Source organism: Salmo salar, unplaced genomic scaffold, assembly GCF_905237065.1.
Source record: "Salmo salar unplaced genomic scaffold, Ssal_v3.1, whole genome shotgun sequence".
NCBI classification, from domain to species: Eukaryota; Metazoa; Chordata; class Actinopteri; order Salmoniformes; family Salmonidae; genus Salmo; species Salmo salar.
In genome coordinates this window covers 48,334-66,918 of record NW_025548285.1, presented here as the reverse complement: position 1 = coordinate 66,918, position 18,585 = coordinate 48,334, and the positions used below count along the sequence as shown (strand labels likewise).

Genomic DNA, 18,585 nt, shown 5'->3' with positions numbered 1-18,585 from the left:
CATGTATGTGTTCATTTATTTTGCAACTGGTCTGGTCAGCATGTTAGAGATAGACAGGACTCCAGTCATACTGCAAAACACCACTAGATGCCAGACATACCATTTGCATAGATGGGAATAACCAAGAATTCATGTGAAATCCATTCATGAGAATATTTAAAGAAAGGGAAAGGGGGGATAGCTAGTTAGAGCACAAGTGGAAAAGGGTAGTCACTAGTGGGGACAAAAATAATGTATGCTTCTTTCCGCCACACATTACAACAGTGGTTGTTGTATTTTCTGTTTTGTTTGATTATCACAGGATTTGGGCTTTGTTGCCCTTGTTTACAGTGACCTAAATAATGCTCAAGTAAAAGATGGTGCCTCACAACCACGACCACCCAGAGTTTATACCATTGGTTTCTACATCCAGCTTCTAATGGTGCATTTACATACAGGATTTACCCCAGTATTTTACCCATGGATCCCTGCTCTCATTTGGGGCCAAGGCAATGCTCTGTGTTCTTTTCAGCTGTTTTTTACATAACAATGGCTATCTGTGAACTTTAACACCTTCTCACAAAGCAACAGACTTGAATGATGCAGAGATTGTTGATGTCGTCACCATAAGTCTTTAGAGCTGACATCAACATAAAACCCTGGTCGAAACCCTGGAGTGTGGGTAAGTCTATATGGAAAAGTACCACTAGAGGGAGCCACATCCCAACATGTGATCCTGGATCCACAAATCTATCAGCAAGTGTCAACATTTCTGCAAGGTCTCAGTCTCACATCAGAGTTAGACGTTCATCCATGTTTCTCAAACGTCAAATTTCAAAGTTGTTCCAAACGTTAAATCTCAAAGTGTTTAAGGTTAAATGTAGGGATTAACTCCGGATTTTAAGGTTAGGGTTAAGTTTAGGCATTAACTCAGAAATCTTAAGGTTAAGCATTAACTCCAAATGGTTAAGGTTTGGGATAGGCTTATAACAAAACTATCAAAATTGACACTCTATCGCTGGATTCAACCATGAAACCTTTGGAGTCAGAGGCAGATGCTTATCCACATCCACAATGTCCTAGAAAAACCAAAACTTACTTAAAGGTAACAGCGCTCACTGTTGCCCCTGGTGGCCGGTTTCCACGTCATATCCTGACATCCTCAGCCATGGATGGATGTCGAATACTGGCTTGTATCACGGGTGATCTGCCTGCAAAACTCTGATTCCATTCCAGTCTGGCTCAGCTCAGCAAATGTAGCAATTGGACATTTGAAAACGTAGAAAATCCAATTCAATGATATTGTTGTTTCCTGAACTGAGTGAACTCATGAACTGCATTTGACTACATTTTCAGAGTTAATTGAGTTGAAATGGAATGAAGGCCAACCCTGCTAACCATGGTCCTTCCCTGTAAAGCCTAGACCTTTCCCATCAAAACCCCAAGCCCCCATCCTTGTCTACAGTGCCTTCAGAAAGTATTCATACACCTTGACTTATTCCACATTTCGTTGTGTTACAGTCTGAATTCAAAATTGATTAAATATGTTTTTCTCTCACCCAGCTACACACAGTACACCATAATGAAAAAGTGAAAACATATATTAAGAAATGTTTGCAAATGTATTGAACATTTAATACTGAAATATCTAATTTACATAAGTATTCACACCCTTGAGTCAATACTTTGTACAAGCACCTTTGGCAGCGATTACAGCTGTGAGTCTTTCTGGGTAAAGTCTCTAAGAGCTTTCCACACCTGGATTGTGCAACATTTGCCCATTATTCGTTTCAATATTCATCAAGCTCTATACCAGGCAGTGTCAGAGGAAGGCCTTAAAAATTGTCAAAGGCTCCAGCCACCTAAGTCATAGACTGTTCTCTCTGCTACTGCACAGCAAGCGGTCCCGGAATGCCAAAAGGCTCCTTAACAGCTTCTACCCCTAAGCCATAGCACTGCTGAACAGTTAATCAATTGGTTACCCGGACTATTTGCATTGACCCCTTTATTTTATTCATATTTGTTCTTATTTTCTGCACTGACTCTCTTCCATAGGCTCGATATACACTCACTGGACTCTAACCATACACTTACACATACTACACTGACACTCCAAAACACACACACAAAATGGTTTAAGGGCAACAAAGTCAAGGTGTTGGAATGGCCATCACAAAGCCCTGACCTCAATCCTATAGGGCAGAACTGAAAAAGCGTGAGCGAGCAACGAGGCCTACAAACCTGACTCAGTTACACCAGCTCTGTCAGGAGGAATGGGCCAAAATTCACCAAACTAATTGTGGGAAACTTGTGGAAGGCTACCCGAAACGTTTGACCCAAATTAAACAATTTAAAGGCAATGCTACCAAATACTAATTGAGTGTATGTACACTTCTGACCCACTGGGAATGTGAAGAAAGAAATACAAGCTGAAATAAATCAATCTCTCTTCTATTATTCTGACATTTCACATTCTTAACATAAAGTGGTGATCCTAACTAACCTAAAATGGGATTTTTACTAGGATTAAATTTCAGGAATTGTGAAAAACTGAGTTTAAATGTATTTGGCTAAGGTGTATGTAAACTTCCGACTTCAACTGTATACGGTATATATATATAAACTCAGCAAAAAAAGAAACGTCCTCTTATTGTCAACTGCGTTTATTTTCAGCAAACTTAACATGTGTAAATATTTGTATGAACATAAGATTCAACAACTGAGACATAAACTGAACCAGTTCCACAGAAATGTGACTAACAGAAATGGAATAATGGAAATGGAATAATGTGTCCCTGAACAAAGGGGGGGTCAAGATCAAAAGTAACAGTCAGTATCTGGTGTGGCCACCAACTGCATTAAGTACTGCAGTGCATCTCCTCGTCATGGACTGCACCAGATTTGCCAGTTCTTGCTGTGAGATGTTACCCCACTCTTCCACCAAGGCACCTGCAAGTTCCCGGACATTTCTGGGGGGGAATGGCCCTAGCTCTCACCCTCCGATCCAACAGGTCCCAGACGTGCTCAATGGGATTGAGATCCGGGCTCTTTGCTAACCATGGCAGAACACTGATATTCCTGTCTTGTAGGAAATAATGCACAGAACGAGCAGTATGGCTGGTGGCATTGTCACGCTGGAGGGTCATGTCAGGATGAGCCTGCAGGAAGTGTACCACATGAGGGAGGAGGATGTCTTCCCTGTAATACACAGCGTTGAGACTGCCTGCAATGACAACAAGCTCAGTCATATGATGCTGTGACACACCGCCCCAGACCACGACGGACCGTCCACCTCCAAATTGATCCCGCTCCAGAGTACAGGCCTCGGTGTAACGCTCATTCCTTCGACGATAAACGTGAATCTGACCATCACCCCTGGTGAGACAAAATCACGACTTCGTCAATGAAGAGCACTTTTTGGCAGTCTTGTCTGGTCCAGCGACGGTGGGTTTGTGCCCATAGGCGACGCTGTTGCCGGTGATGTCTGGTGAGGACCTGCCTTACAACAGGCCTTCAAGCCCTCAGTCCAGCCTCTCACAGCCTATTGCGGACAGTCTGAGCACTGATAGAGGGATTTTGCGTTCCTGGTGTAACTCGGGCAGTTGTTGTTGCCATCCTGTACCTGTCCCGCAGGTGTGATGTTTGCATGTACCGATCCTGTGCAGGTGTTGTTACACGTGGTCTGCCACTGCGAGTATGATCAGCTGTCCGTCCTGTCTCCCTGTTGCGCTGTCTTAGGCGTCTCACAGTACGGACATTGCAATTTATTGCCCTGGCCACATCTGCAGTCCTCATGCCTCCTTGCAGCATGCCTAAGGCACGTTCACGCAGATGAGCAGGGACCCTGGGCATCTTTCTTTTGGTGTTTTTCAGAGTCAGTAGAAAGGCCTGTTTGGTGTCCTAAGTTTTCATAACTGTGACCTTAATTGCCTACCGTCTGTAAGCTGTTAGTGTCTTAATGACTGTTCCACAGGTGCATGTTCAATAATTGTTTATGGTTCATTGAACAAGCATGGGAAACAGTGTTTAAACCCTTTACAATGAAGATCTGTGAAGTTACATGGATTTTTACGAATTATCTGTGGAAGACAGTGTCCTAAAAAAAGGGACGTTTATTTTTTGCTGAGTTTATATATATATATATATATTTACAAATTCATCACACATTTATGATTTTATATGGGAATCAAAAAGCTTTCATGAATGTTCACCATGTGCTGATGTGCTCAGTGCTGTCAACAGACCCCATTATGACATCACAATGTAACGGAATCCTTGCCATGATATCATTGCTGGTTCCATCTGACAAGCAACATTTCATGATAGTTCTCTCACAGAGATAGGTTAAGTTCTTATTTCGAGAGTGTTAACATTTATTATCAATGGCTTATCGAGGAAGAAAATCAAGTGAGTTTGACAAACTCCAGAAGGAGAACTCTCAGATGAGGAGCGTCATCGAAAACTTGAGGAAGCAAAACATGGCTTTAAACCAACAGGATGACCAGGACAGGTTTTCAAGTTTTGTAAGGCTCATCAGTATTTCAAACGTTTTTCAAAAATATCACTGTGTTTATTTTGTGGTTTCATAGACATACAGTAGGCCTACATCCATAACATCTTTAGCTTAAAAGCTTTATATGACACACTGTAGAAACTATTTTGACTACTTCACTTCTGCTATTCATTTCATACTATACCATTGTGATCCAGGGCTATCAGGAGAGCTACCCAATCCCAGAGGGCCATCGGGGCTTCATCAGTGATGCCAGACTTCTGCAGATGCAGAGAGCTGAGAGAGAGGCCATGGAAGGAAAGCAAAGAAAGATAAGTGCTATCCATGAGAATTATGTCCGGACTGCTCTCATCGGGGTTGGCAGCACCTTCGCGCACCACTTCGTCCCCTCTATTCAGTGCATTCCGCGGCCGAAAGCTCCACCGAGGCCTTTGCCACGAAGGCTTGAACACATAGCTCTGGCCCCACTGAAGAACGTGGTGGGGGTGGACGGAGCCCAAGTTCGACCCGGATCTCACTCTCTGGAGTCCATCCAGGTAAATAAGTCATTCAGCAGCAGTAGCGTGCGGCCTGTTCCCGTCCCTCCCACTGGAGCTCCCTCCAAGAGGGGCAAGAAGAAGAAGGGCAGGCGGGGAGTCAAAGCCCTGAAAGTCCAGTTGGACCAGGGCTGTGCTGACAACAACGGACCCATTGACCTGATGGAGGAGGTGAGGGACATCGAGGCTCACCTGAAGGAGGAGGCCTGGAAGGTAGGATGGACTTTCAATTTATTGTAAATGTGAAAATTTGTGAAAACACAAGTGTAGACCATACTGTGAAACCAACAGTGCAGTTCAAGAAGAGTTAGGAAAATATTTAACAAATAAACTAATGTAAACAATAATAATAATAATAATAAAAGTAACACAATGACATAACAATAACGAGGCTATATACAGGGGGTATCGGTACCGAGTCAGTGTGCGGGGTACAGGTTAGTTGAGGGGGTACAGTGTGCGGGGTACAGGTTAGAAAGGATACTCTCTTTGACGGCATGATAGAATAGATCCTAGAATACAGGATCTCTGTGTATTAGTTTATGTATATACTAGTTCTATATGCATTTCTATGATGGGAGCATTCTTTTCTGGTCTACGCCAAAGGTGGTACATGAGGTGAAGGCCATGGGCAGGAGAAGTTTGGGCTCGGCCATGTCCATGGGGGAAATAGCCACCAGCTCTCTGGGAAGCCTGAGCTCAGTGGATATGAACACCCCTGCGGAGCTCCGTGACTACTTGGATGTTGGGACCCCGGTAAAGTCGCGTGACAGCCCACCCAGGCCTGCTCCCCCCCCCTACCAAGCCCAGGAGCAAACTGCCTCAGCCTACAAGGTTCCTTAGCCTGCAAAAGGCTGACACCGGCTCAGGTCAGTCCCTCTCATGTACTCACACTAATTTAAATTAGACAGGGAGATGAAGCTAGGTAGACTGATAGTAGGAAGGGAAGGGACACAAATGGCTTTAGCCCAATGCTAAGACATTTTTCCACACTTGCTTTGCCTGTTGCACAGTGAGATAACCTTTGCTCAAGGCGAATTAGACCCTGCTTCTGAGCAGGGTGAGCACCAAAAAATGTGTGCTAAATTTAAAATGATATCATAATGAACTAAGATGTTCTAGTGTTAAAAGCTACAAACAGATATGGAAATGAGTAAATGCATAAATACATACATACAGTTCACAGAGAGATAGATGTCTGCTGTCAACCCATAGACAAGAAGGCAGCCAGTGAGCCAAAGGGCCAAATAAAGAAAAGTCAGGACCAGGCCAGATTGCAGCCCCTGTCCAACCCAGAGCAGGCCCTGACTAAGACCTTCAAGCTGCTCCACTCTGCCTCTGATGACTGGTGAGCATTCACTGTAGACAAGACCAATGGAGCTAGGCTAAAGGAAGCACAGTGTAGTGTCCTTGGAAATGTAGATTTGAGCTACAGAGCGTAGAAACTTCTGAAATTAAGAGACCAGAGTCCTAATTGATGAACATCTTTATAACGTTTTTGGAAAATGTTGTGGAAATTGCTTACGTTTCTTTCACTGACTTGCAGGGAGAAGAAGATCGAGGGCTTGACCTCTCTCCGTGTGATGGCTCAGAACCACATGGACATACTGATGCCTAAACTCCATGATATCTGCCTTGCCATTATAAATGAGGTAGCTCTATTCATTCACTGCCCTATTCATTCATCTGCACAAATCTGCTACATTTGGAGAACAAGCCAAATTATTGTGTCATGTTTCTGATGTTCGTGGGTTGTACTGCTCAACATTAATAGCTGGTCCTGTGCGTGTTATTATGATTCAGGTGAAGAACCTGCGCTCTGCAGTGTCCTGTGCTGCCATGGCCACACTGGGTGACATGTACGTTCACCTCCAGAGGGCCATGGACAGTGAGGTGGAGGGGACGGCACGCGTGCTGCTGCACAAAGCCAGCGAGGCCAACAACTTCATCGGGGAGGCCGCCAACTTTGCCCTGGGTCGCATGGTGCAGAGCTGCACCCATACCCGTGTCATGAATGCCCTGCTGGTCGGTGGGCTGAGGTAAAGAGGGAGAGGGGTCAATTAACACTCACTAAGGGGTAGATCCGGACCTCCACAAATGTTCACTTTGTCTCACATTGAAAGGTTGACTCGAATGGAAGTTAGGATTCACTCCAAACGGACCTGATGTGACAATGCAATAGATAATTGATATGTAGTGAACTTTCTGGTGCAAAATGGTCACTGCTCGCTTAAGTATACCACTCATTAGATTAGATTCAACTTTATTGTCATTGAACAAGTACAAGTACAACGAAATGCAGTTAGTATCTGACCAGAAGTGCAAATAAAAGAGTGCAGAAAATGTAGTAAAAAGTAAAATAACTAAGTACGTTATTAAGTGGGATGTATAAATGTGCAATGAAGGCAAATGGCAAGTCTAAATGTGCAATGAAGGCAAATTGAAAGTGCAAGGAGGCATGCAACTGAAATGCAGGGAGAGCAGCAATGTGAAGGGTCCCTGATGCGCTGGAGGTCTCCGATGGCAGAGAGCTGGGCACCAGTGATGTGGTGGGTGGTTTTCACCACCCGTTGCAGGGCCTTCCGGTCAGCCACGGAGCACCCGCCAAACCACACTGTGGCGCAGTTAGTCAGATTGCTCTCGACCGTGCAGTGGTAAAAGTTCACCAGGATCTTGGGAGACAGGCAGGCCTTCTTCAGCCTCCTCAAAAAGTACAGGCGCTGCTGCGCCTTCTTGACTAGGGTTGAGGTGTTGCGGGTCCAGGAGAGGTCATCGGAGATGTAGACACCCAGGAATTTGAAGCTGGGCACACGCTCCACTTCAGTGCCATCAATGAGAACTGGGGCGTGGCTGCGGCTTTTAGACTTCCTGTTAATCCACTATGAGCTCCTTGGTTTTCTTTGCATTGAGGGCCAGGTTGTTGTCAGCGCACCATGCAGCCAGGTGCTTGACCTCCTCCCTGTAGGCTGACTCGTCATTGTCACTGATCAGACCTACCACCGTGGTTTCGTCTGCGAACTTGACGATGGTGTTGATACCGTGTACAGAAACTCAGTCGTAGAGGGAGTACAGGAAGAGGCTCGGCACACCAGTGTTCAGGTTCAGGGTTGAGGTGGTGAAGTCGTCTAACCTGACAGACTGGGGTCTGTTGGTCAGGAAGTCCAAAGTCCAGTTACAGAGAGAGGGGCTGATCCCTAGGTCATGGAGTTTGGTGACCAGCCTAGAGGGAATGACCGTATTGAATGCTGAGCTAAAGTCTATGAACAGCATTCTCACATAGGTGTTGGTTTTGTCATGGAAGAGTGTAAAGCTGTGAAGATGGCGTCCTCTGCAGACCTGTTCGGTCGGTAGGCAAACTGGTGGGGATCCAGTGTTGGAGGGAGGCAGGACTTAAGGTAGGGCAAAACCAGTCTTTCGAAGCACTTCATGATCGTGGGGGTGAGTGCAACAGGTCGGAGGTCATTCGGGCTTGATGCGGTCGACTGCTGCGGCACTGGCACAATGGTTGCGGTCTTGAAGCACGTAGGAACAACCGCCTGGGCCAGTGACAGATTGAAAATTTGTATTAGGGCCAGGACAATACCAGTATTGCAATATATTTTCAATGGCAAAAATGAAAACGCATAGCAGATCTCACTCTTTGGTCCTTTAAAAACCTGCTGTATGTAAAATATTGTCTGATACAGCTTGGAAAATAAATAAATATTACTCAGGATGACAACATAATGATATTTGTTTCCAACATTACGTCTGTTTTCCTAAAGAACTTTTATCCACTTCGTGTTTTGGATACTGGTATCGTCCCGGACCTAATTTGCAGTGGATGTGTATCATCTCTACACGAGAACATTTGTTTACACTTTATATGAAAGTGATGCTCCAGAGCCTCTTTAGCCTCTTGGGGAGATTTGGTTGGGAGGCCCCCCCACCAAGCGGGTTCCCAACAATTATGGCTTGACTGCGGAGAGAAACATGTGCATATTAAAGTTAATTTCCTGTAATTCGACACTACAGTAAATGGTGACCCCGATGTGATATATCTTACAGATACTTTGGACTAAATTTGAGTTTATTCTATTCTATTATTCTATTGGGGCAGCAGGTAGCCTAGTGGTTAGCGGTTTGGACTTGTAACTGAAAGATTGCAAGATCGAATCCCCGAGCTGACAAGGTAAAAATCTGTTGTTCTGCCCCTGAACAAGGTAGTTAACCCACTGTTCCTAGGCCATCATTTAAAATAAGAATTTGTTCTTAACTGACTTAACTGACTAGTTAAAAAAGGTAAAATTAACATATATAACGAACATGTGGCCTATGTGATGGCGAATATGCAAGCAATCTACATTTTTGAATTATGGTAATCGACTCGTATTAATGATTTGATCAAAAAAGGCAAACATGTTCTCACATTTGATTCGAATAGGGATGAAATTCTTTAGTACTGGCAATATACACTGAGTATACCAAACATAGGGGGTGCGGGGGGGTCTGGTGAACATGTCAGGGTTCTATGGCCGCAGACAGAACAGCAGAAACGGGGTCAGCAGCACGACCAGATGGACTAGGGACGGGGACATTCAGGAGTCGTCAGGCCAGATGGTCCTGAGGCATGGTCCTAGGGCTCAGGTCCTCCGAGAGGGGAGAGAGAGAAAGATGAGAGAATTAGAGGGAGCATATATAACATCACACAGGACACCAGAAAAGACAGGAGAATTACACCGGATATAACAGAATGACCCTAGCCCCCCGTTCAAAGGCACTTAAATATTGTCTTGCCCATTCACCCTCTGAATGGCACACATACACAATCCATGTCCATATTGTCTCAAAACTTAAAAATCCTTATTAAACCTGTCACCTCCCTTTCATTTATACTGATTGAAGTGGATTTATGAACATTTGAACATCTAAGCCATGTGCTGTTATAATCTCCACCCGGCACAGCCAGAAGAGGACTGGCCACCCCTCATAGCCTGGTTCCTCTCTAGGTTTCTTCCTAGGTTTTGGCCTTTCTAGGGAGTTTTTCCTAGCCACCATGCTTCTACACCTGCATTGCTTGCTGTTTGGGGTTTTAGGCTGGGTTTCTGTACAGCACTTTGAGATATCAGCTGATGTAAGAAGGGCTATATAAATACATTTGATTGGATTTAACAAGTGACATCAATAATTGGGTTCACCTGGTCAGTCTGTCATGGAAAGAGAAGGTGTTCTTAATGTTTTGTATACTCAGTCTATTGACAAGCATAAGAAAAAATACAAGAGAATGTTCATTCTAAAGCTTGCTGCGCTTTTACTCGGGGAAAAACGAATAGCAACACAACAAACTACTGATGAACTTCCCAGAGGAAATCCGAGTGCAACATAGAGCAATTGGAAGCAGAACTTCAAGCATTTGAAAAAGAGCATGATCAGACTAGGTCATTTCTACATGATGCGCAGCGAGATTTGTTAGAACAGAGCACAAATAGGCTCCAAAGCGATAAGCCTGACTGAGATACAGATAGCTGCACAGTCAGTCCCACTTAGGGTGTGGCCATGCCAGAGTATGTGAGCAGAGTGAGGAGTGGAGCTTGCCCTATTTGACTGGATCGTGGAGCAAGTTTCCCAGAGGCTGGGGCTTCGGCTTTCTCGCCCCCTTCAATTTCGCTCCAGTAGTGCTCCAGTAGCACTCATTTTACAAGCTCAAGGCATGCCCGGCCCAGCATGCATTTGTAGTCTACTTGTGTGCTGCTATAGCACCTTGCTTTAGCTACTGTCATCTAATATTCTAAATATCTTCATAAAGAAGCTGATAAAACACACAGGTGAAAAATCAAGGTGACTTACAAAGATGAGGACCAAGAGCAAGAGAGGGAGTGTGGTTATGTAGTGTCCACAACTAAAGAATGAAAAGACAGGTATCCCGAAAGCATGTACTTACTACGTGTACATGCTAACAGAAAGGAACGAGGTGGGTAGCTAGCTAAGTGTGTCATTTTAGCACATTATTTATGAACAAAAAATAATCTCTAAAAAGTTCAGTTAATTTTCCTTCTATTATCTATACATTAGGCCATCATTGAGGGCATGTTAACTCTATTACGTCTTTCAAGGAGCATTCTGTTTTCATAGAGATATTTCAACCAAAATCCTTTAGGCCTACCTACAGAACAAAATAAAAATAACTATGCATCCCTGCCCAGCCTGGCATTAGTGGCCCAAACGGTGTTTAGCATCCCAAGTGGCTCTGCAAGAGCTGAGAGTGTATTCTCTGCGGCTGGCCTGCTCTCCAGGCACAATCACATGAGCCTGAAGCTACAGACTCTGGCCAAACTCATGTTTCTAAAAATAAATTCAAAGGCACTGTAGACTGAGCCTAATGAGGCATTTTTAATTTAATTTGTATTTAATTCTAAGTAAGTCAATCAGCATGTATGTGCAATTTATAGACTATAACGATTTAATACAACAAAATGTTGTGTAAATGCTGAGCTTACACGGAACCCAAACTGGCTGCGTGTGTGCGCCATAGTGTTGACAGTACCAAAATAAAACAACTAATTTACAAAAAACACTGCAGCACAAACAAGTTACAACGTGAAATCGCCTCTATCCCATTCAGACCTTAGAGGACCAAACTACATCTCCCATAATGCAACGCCCGCACCAGCTCAGCTAACCGTCTGCATCACAGAAAGGCATGCTAGCTAGCAACAGCAGCACTTTTATCACTCTGTAAACTATATTAATAACAACAATAAAACTCTGAAAGTTACATGTTTCTAAAGTCTCACATTCCCTTATAACAATATCTACAGCAAGACACACCTTTCTCAGTGTTTTCTCGGTCTGAGGAGAACGGCAGCTACGGATAGTACCAGGGTGTTAGTAGGTGAAGCAAGCACCCAGATGAAATAAAATATATTTAATGAAACAAAACCCGAAGATGTTAACATCATTCAGCTACTGTAACTGCCCACCTAACATCAACAGGCAGCACCAGTAGCGCAACAATTAAAAATGGACACCAAAAGTAAAGTTCCTGGCGATCAAAGTGATCTGACTCCCCCCTTCTGTCTGAACTTGGAATGGGCTTTGGCCCTGAACCTGGTTGTTCTGTTCTGCGTTGTGTACTATTCTAATAATTTGAAGTTTGATGGAATAACCATTTTAATTCTACTACAAATACATTTCATATTAGGCTACATGTCTGACTCCTGACCTATTTAGAGTGTTTATATGCTGTTTAATACGACATGTAGCCTATTTGAAATTATGAGTGCTTCTTACAGTCACCTTTTCCTGTTGTTTACTTAAATACTTCATTCAAATCATATGGTTTGGTTTCAATATTTCAAAACCAAATGGTAGGTTATACGCCACAGCTTTCAGCCAATCAGCATTCAGGGCTCGAACCACCCGGTTTATAATTTCAATTATCTCGCCAACCCTCTCGTTACCACTCTGGGTAGCAGAGTTTCAGTTGTGTTTACATCTGTAGGTCTGATATCTGATTGGAAGTTCACTTTTATAGTAGCATATTGGTTAACAACTCACATTGTTTTATTTTAACAACTCAGAGGCTTTTAAGAGTCTTAGATTCATTGTCTCTCTCTTTTTCTTTGTTCCTGACCTGCGCTAGTGAGATACGCTCTCTCTCTCTCACCCCAGCGACTCTTGGGGCATGGCCTTTCAGGCTATGACTTCTCTCCCTCTCTGATCATGCATAAGGTATTGCATTGTAATGTTTGTTAATGCCTTGTATATGATTTCATAATGTTAAATACCTTTCCACTCTCAGTCCAATTCTTGCTAGTCAATGTCAACTCATTGCCTAATGCTTGCTTGCATATTTTAAGTATCTTTATAGCGTAAAAGATAAACATTTTAATGTATAAATAGTTATATATCAAATACTACCACACTACAAAGTCAATCAATTTAATATACACCATCACAAATATTCACATGTTTTCATTTAGGCAGGTCTTAAGAAACATTATGATATTAAACCTCTACGGGATCAGTGTCCCCCCCGCGGGACGGTTGAGCTAATGTAGGCAAATGTGATTAGCATGAGGTTGTAAGTAACAAAAACATTTCCCAGGACAGATATGGGCAGAAAGCTTAAATTCTTGTTAATTTAACTGCACTGTCCAATTTACAGTAGGTATTACAGTGAAAGAATATCAATCTATTTGTTTGAGAAGAGTGCACAATGTATTGATAAACCAATTAGGCACATTTGGGCAGTCTTGATACAACATTTTGAACAGATATACAATGGTTCATTGGTTCAGTCTAAGACTTTGCACTGACACTGCTGCCATCTAGTGACCAACATCGAAATTGCGCCTGGGCTGGAATATAAATACATTTATAAATATGTATATTTATTTATAGGCAATGAGTTGACATTGACTAGCAAGAAGGTATTTAACCTGTTAGGGCTAGGGCGCAGTATTGACACGGCTGGTTAAAAAACGTACCCGATTTAATCTGGTTACTACTCCTGCCCAGTAACTAGAATATGCATATAATTATTGGCTTTGGATAGAAAACACTCCAAAGTTTCTAAAACTGTTTGAATGGTGTCTGTGAGTATAACAGAACTCAAATGGCAGGTCAAAACCTGAGAAGATTCTGTACAGGAAGTACCCTGTCTGACCATTTCTTGGCCTTCTTTGCCATCTCTATCCATTACAAAGGATCTCTGCTGTTACGTGACACTTCCTACGGCTCACATGGTCTCTCAGAAGGCGGCAAAAAGCTGAATCGTGGCTTTGCAGGCTCTGGCTGAAAAAAAGTAGCGCGTTTGGGTTATGGCTGGTTACAGTACTGTGAGACTCAGGCTCGTGCCCGCGTCGACCGAAAGCTTTTTTTTCTTTCCTCTGTTTACCTAAACGGAGATTCCCGGTCGGAATATTATCGCTTTTTTACGAGAAAAATGGCATAAAAATGGATTTTAAACAGCGGTTGACATGCTTCGAAGTACGGTAATGGAATATTTAGAATTTTTTTGTCACGAATTGCGCCATGCTCGTAACCCTGATTTACCATTTCGGATAGTGTCTGGAACGCACGAACAAAACACCGCTGTTTGGATATAACGATGGATTATTTTGGACCAAACCAACATTTGTTATTGAAGTAGCAGTCCTGGGAGTGCATTCTGACGAAGACAACAAAGGTAATCAAACTTTTGTAATAGTAAATCTGACTTTGGTCAGGGCTAAACTTGGTCGGTGTCTAAATGGCTAGTCGTGATGGCTGGGCTATCTACTGAGAATATTGCAAAATGTGCTTTCACCGAAAAGCTATTTTAAAATCGGACACCTCGATTGCACAAAGGAGTTCTGTATCTATAATTCTTAAAGTAATTGTTATGTTTTTTGTGAACGTTTATCGTGAGTAATTTAGTAAATTGTTAGTAAATTCCCCGGAAGTTTGCGGGGGGTATGCTAGTTCTGAACGTCACATGCTAATGTAAAAAGCTGGTTTTTGATATAAATATGAACTTGATTGAACAAAACATGCATGTATTGTATAACATAATGTCCTAGGTGTGTCATCTGATGAAGATCATCAAAGGTTAGTGCTGCATTTAGCTGTCTTCTGGGTTTATGTGACATTATATGCTAGCTTGAAAAATGGGTGTCTGATTATTTCGGGCTGGGTACTCTGCTGACATAATCTAATGTTTTGCTTTCGTTGTAAAGCCTTTTTGAAATCGGACAGTGTGGTTAGATTAACGAGAGTCTTGTCTTTAAAATGCTGTAAAATAGTCATATGTTTGAGAAATTGAAGTAATAGCATTTCTAAGGTATTTGTAAATCGCGCCACGGGATTCAACTGGCTGTTGCGTAGGTGGGACGAATTCGTCCCGCCTAGCCCAGAGAGGTTAACATTATGAAATCATATACAAGGCACTATGATCAAATACCTTATTAATTATCTGATAAATCATGAACAAATCATTTAAAATAGCGTTTATAAATGTGTAAATAACTATTTATAGATTTGTCATTGACATTTACAAATGTAGGAATAATGATTAATAAATGGTAATTGAACTCTTCACAAACAGTTTATAAATGGTATATTAAGGGACTTTAATATAAAGTCTTACTGAACATTTTGATCCATCGATGAGACTTCATCAATACAATCCATTATCATTCGTCTCCTAACTCATGTATCTCTATGACATGTAACTGATGTGCTCTGTTTTTCCTTCCTCAGCCACCGTAACGCTGCGGTGAGGAGCTGCACTGCTCAGCACCTGGAGAGACTGGCTGAGGTCATGGGGATGGCTCGTCTCCTGTCGGGGAAGAAAGACCTCACTGACCGTTTCTTGATTGCCGTCAGTAAACTGGCTGTGGACCCTGCACAGGAAGTCAGGTGGGATGTTCCTCCTGTAAAGTAGCTTGCTTAAACATAATGGCCGGCCTTAATTTAGGCCGTGATTCAATCCATGGCTCGCTATAGCACTAGATCGCCGACAATGCAGCTTGTAAAGGTAATTTACTCTTGAGTCGACATCTGCAGCGTTTACCACGAATACAAATTGAAATTGCCTTTAAAAGCCACATTGTCGGCTGTCTACAGCATCTATGCTAAAAGGGTGTCATGGATTGAATTGCGGATTTTAGGTATTCCAAAACAACCACAGGTTCTCTTGGAGGGGAATAGTAATTGAAAACAAATAGGAAAAATTATAAACGCAAATAAGTGCTACGTGGCATAGGAAAATCCAAGTCCAGGCACTCATGTGGGTTTGAAAGTTAAAAAGCCAAAAGCTTAGCCGAAGCCAAAGGATGTTCTTCTCCCATCGCCAACTAGCGACCTCCTGTGGTGACCAATGCACGCTGACACGATCGCCAGGTGTATGGTGTTTTCTCCGACACATTGGTGCAGCTGGCTTCCAGGTTAAGCGGGCTTTGTGTCAAGAAGTAGTACGGCTTGGCTGGGTTGTGTTTCGCAGGACGCACGGCTCTCGACCCTCTTGCAAATTCGACCTAATGTATGTCTTATTTTGATGGGATATTTTTTTCTCACGTTGCCATCGTTTGAGTACTGTTTTTAATCACAGACAGGAGAAATTATTTGATATGTTGCACGTTTAAGATGATATTAATATCTTTGTCCACAGGCATCATGGTCGCAATATCTTGAGAAACGTGGCCCCCAATGGCGACTTTGCTAAAATGTGGGACAAATTCGCTCCGAGGAAAGAGCGAGAATCCTTGAGGGAGGTCATCTCAAAGGTTAACCTCAAAGAAAGGTACATTGTCTCTGGATGATTAGAAGAAGTATGACAAATGAGCTGATATGATTACAGAACTCCAATCCCACTGAGCACAGACATCAGTTCAATGTCTAGTTTTGATTTAAATTTGGGAAATCAACCAATGTGAAATTAACCAAAAATGTTGGTTAAAAGTTGGGTGAAAAAAATCCAATTGTGTTTTCCACATTGATTCACCGTCATCACATAGATTTTTTTGTTGTTGTTGAAATGAGGTGGAAACAACGTTTATTCAACCAGTTTTGGCCCAATGGGATGAATTTAATATACTGTAAGATTATATCTTTCTGTCTTTTCTCTTTTTCAACAGGAATATCTGAATAATCCCCAACTTGACTATATGTTTGTATCTAAATATTTGCACATTTCCCAACTTGACTATTATCCCCTCCAGTCCCCAAACTCTAATATTTTCGCTCATTCTAAGAAATTTGACACTATCATCCAAACCCCCATGTAAATGCATCTTTAAGCTGCATCGACTCCCTGTCCAAGTCCTGAATTCACTATAAGGCAATATGAACCACATTCAAAGCACTAAATGACCTTTCCTCGAAGCTCCTATCTGATCTACCAGCTCAATAGTGGTCTACTGAAACCATACTCACCATCTCAGGGGGTGCTCAGATCATCAACCACTGACCTCCACACCATCCTCAAAACCAGCAGTCCTCTTTTGGAGGCAGATTGGTCAGTGCTCCTGTATGGCACCAACATTGTGGATTTTCATCCAATGCTCCTGGACTATGAGAACATTCTTTGGACAATAAAATTAGGTAAAATGGAAGCTGGCTACAGTCTCAGTTTTATCCTCCAAGACAGTGTGAGGATGTGTAACAACAATACCTGTAGTTTAATTTCATGATCAGGGCCAGATTACCGAATGGGCACGCAGGGCACCTGCCCTGTGGGCCCCGACCTCCAGGGAATATCATCATAACATCCATAACTAAAAGAATAGTGGATGTATATTACAGTACGTGGACGTTTTACAATTCGTGAGCTCGTTTCATAATTTGTAGCCATGTTTAAAATAAATTTGTGCTCATTTTGTAGAAATTCGTGAGCATTTAAAAACATTTAGTGGGGATGTTTTATATCAATTTGCTTACTGGTGCTCTTCCATGCCGTCTCGAGGAGGGGTGCGTCACTTGAGTGGGTTGAGTCACTGACGTGATCCTCCTGTCTGGGTTGGTGCCCCCCTTGGGTTGTGCCGTGGCGGAGATCTTTGTGGGCTATACTCGGCCCTGTCTCAGGATGGTAAGTTGGTGGTTGAAGTAATCCCTCTAGTGGTGTGGGGGCTGTGCTTTGGCAAAGTGGGTAGGGTTATATCCTGCCTGTTTGGCCCTGTCCGGGGGTATCGTCGGATGGGGCCACAGTGTCTCCCGACCTCTCCTGTCTCAGCCTCCAGTATTTATGCTGCAGTAGTTTATGTGTCGGGGAGCTAGGGTCAGTCTGTTATATCTGGAGTATTTCTCCTGTCTTATCCGGTGTCCTGTGTGAATTTAAGTATGCTCTCTCTAATTCTTTCTTTCTTTCTCTCTCTCTCTCTTTCTTTCTCTTTCTTTCTCTCTCTCTCTCTCTCTCTTTCTCTCTCTCTTTCTCTCTTTCGCTCTCTCTCTTTCTCCCTCTTTCTCTCTTTCTCTCTTTCTCTCTTTCTCTCTCTTTCTCTCTCTCTCTTTCTCTCTCTCTTTCTCTCTCTCTCTTTCTCTCTCTCTTTTTCTCTCTCTCTTTCTCTTTCTCTTTCTCTCTCTCTCTCTGTCTCTCTCTTTCTCTCTCTCTCGGAGGACCTGAGCCCTAGGACCATGCCTCAGGACTACCTTGCCTGATGACTCCTTGCTGTCCCCAGTCCACCTGGCTGTGCTGCTGCTCCAGTTTCAACTGTTCTGCCTGCGGCTATGGAACCCTGATCTGTTCACCGGACGTGCTACCTGTCCCAGACCTGCTGTTTTCAAATCTCCAGAGACAGCAGGAGCGGTAGAGATACTCTGAATGATCGGCTATGAAAAGCCAACTGACATTTACTCCTGAGGTTCTGACCTGTTGCACCCTCGACAACCACTGTGATTATTATTATTTGACCCTGCTGGTCATCTTTGAACATCGGGCCATGTTCTGTTATAATCTCCACCCGGCACAGCCAGAAGAGGACTGGCCACCCCTCATAGCCTGGTTCCTCTCTAGGTTTCTTCCTAGGTTCTGGCCTTTCTAGGGAGTTGTTCCTAGCCACCGTGCTTCTACACCTGCATTGCTTGCTGTTTGGGGTTTTA

At 43.1% G+C, this 18,585-nt stretch overlaps 2 protein-coding genes across 4 annotated transcripts; both read left to right on the top strand.

Moving 5' to 3' along the window:
* Window positions 1–4,327: 4,327 nt before the first annotated feature.
* LOC106599077 (uncharacterized) lies at window positions 4,328–6,972 on the top strand. Of its 2 annotated transcripts, none has more exons than XM_045712170.1 (6): window positions 4,328–4,502; window positions 4,690–5,241; window positions 5,635–5,897; window positions 6,244–6,376; window positions 6,575–6,680; window positions 6,832–6,972. In XM_045712170.1, exons 1-3 carry the CDS (start codon window positions 4,362–4,364, stop codon window positions 5,869–5,871), a joined length of 930 nt encoding a protein of 309 aa, XP_045568126.1. In that variant the 5' UTR covers window positions 4,328–4,361; the 3' UTR covers window positions 5,872–5,897; window positions 6,244–6,376; window positions 6,575–6,680; window positions 6,832–6,972. The 2 variants fall into 2 exon arrangements, with proteins under 2 accessions (XP_045568126.1, XP_045568125.1); XM_045712169.1 differs by having other exon boundaries at window positions 6,208–6,376.
* Window positions 6,973–7,026: 54 nt separating this feature from the next.
* Window positions 7,027–18,124, top strand: LOC106600075 (TOG array regulator of axonemal microtubules protein 1-like). Of its 2 annotated transcripts, none has more exons than XM_045712172.1 (4): window positions 7,027–7,067; window positions 15,250–15,408; window positions 16,160–16,291; window positions 18,103–18,124. In XM_045712172.1, exons 1-4 carry the CDS (start codon window positions 7,039–7,041, stop codon window positions 18,107–18,109), a joined length of 327 nt encoding a protein of 108 aa, XP_045568128.1. In that variant the 5' UTR covers window positions 7,027–7,038; the 3' UTR covers window positions 18,110–18,124. The 2 variants fall into 2 exon arrangements, with proteins under 2 accessions (XP_045568128.1, XP_045568127.1); XM_045712171.1 differs by lacking the exon at window positions 18,103–18,124 and adding an exon at window positions 16,626–16,717.
* The last annotated feature ends 461 nt before the right edge of the window (window positions 18,125–18,585 follow it).

Bases quoted from the DNA above. Each gene is read 5' to 3' on its own strand.
- LOC106599077 (XM_045712170.1), top strand. From the start codon at position 4,362: ATGGCTTATCGAGGAAGAAAATCAAGTGAGTTTGACAAACTCCAGAAG. The intron at 4,503-4,689 runs GTAAGGCTCATC...ATTGTGATCCAG, and splicing joins AGGACAGGTTTTCAAGTTTT to GGCTATCAGGAGAGCTACCC. The intron at 5,242-5,634 runs GTAGGATGGACT...TCTACGCCAAAG, and splicing joins TGAAGGAGGAGGCCTGGAAG to GTGGTACATGAGGTGAAGGC.
- LOC106600075 (XM_045712171.1), top strand. From the start codon at position 7,039: ATGAATGCCCTGCTGGTCGGTGGGCTGAG. The intron at 7,068-15,249 runs GTAAAGAGGGAG...TTCCTTCCTCAG, and splicing joins CTGCTGGTCGGTGGGCTGAG to CCACCGTAACGCTGCGGTGA. The intron at 15,409-16,159 runs GTGGGATGTTCC...CTTTGTCCACAG, and splicing joins GACCCTGCACAGGAAGTCAG to GCATCATGGTCGCAATATCT.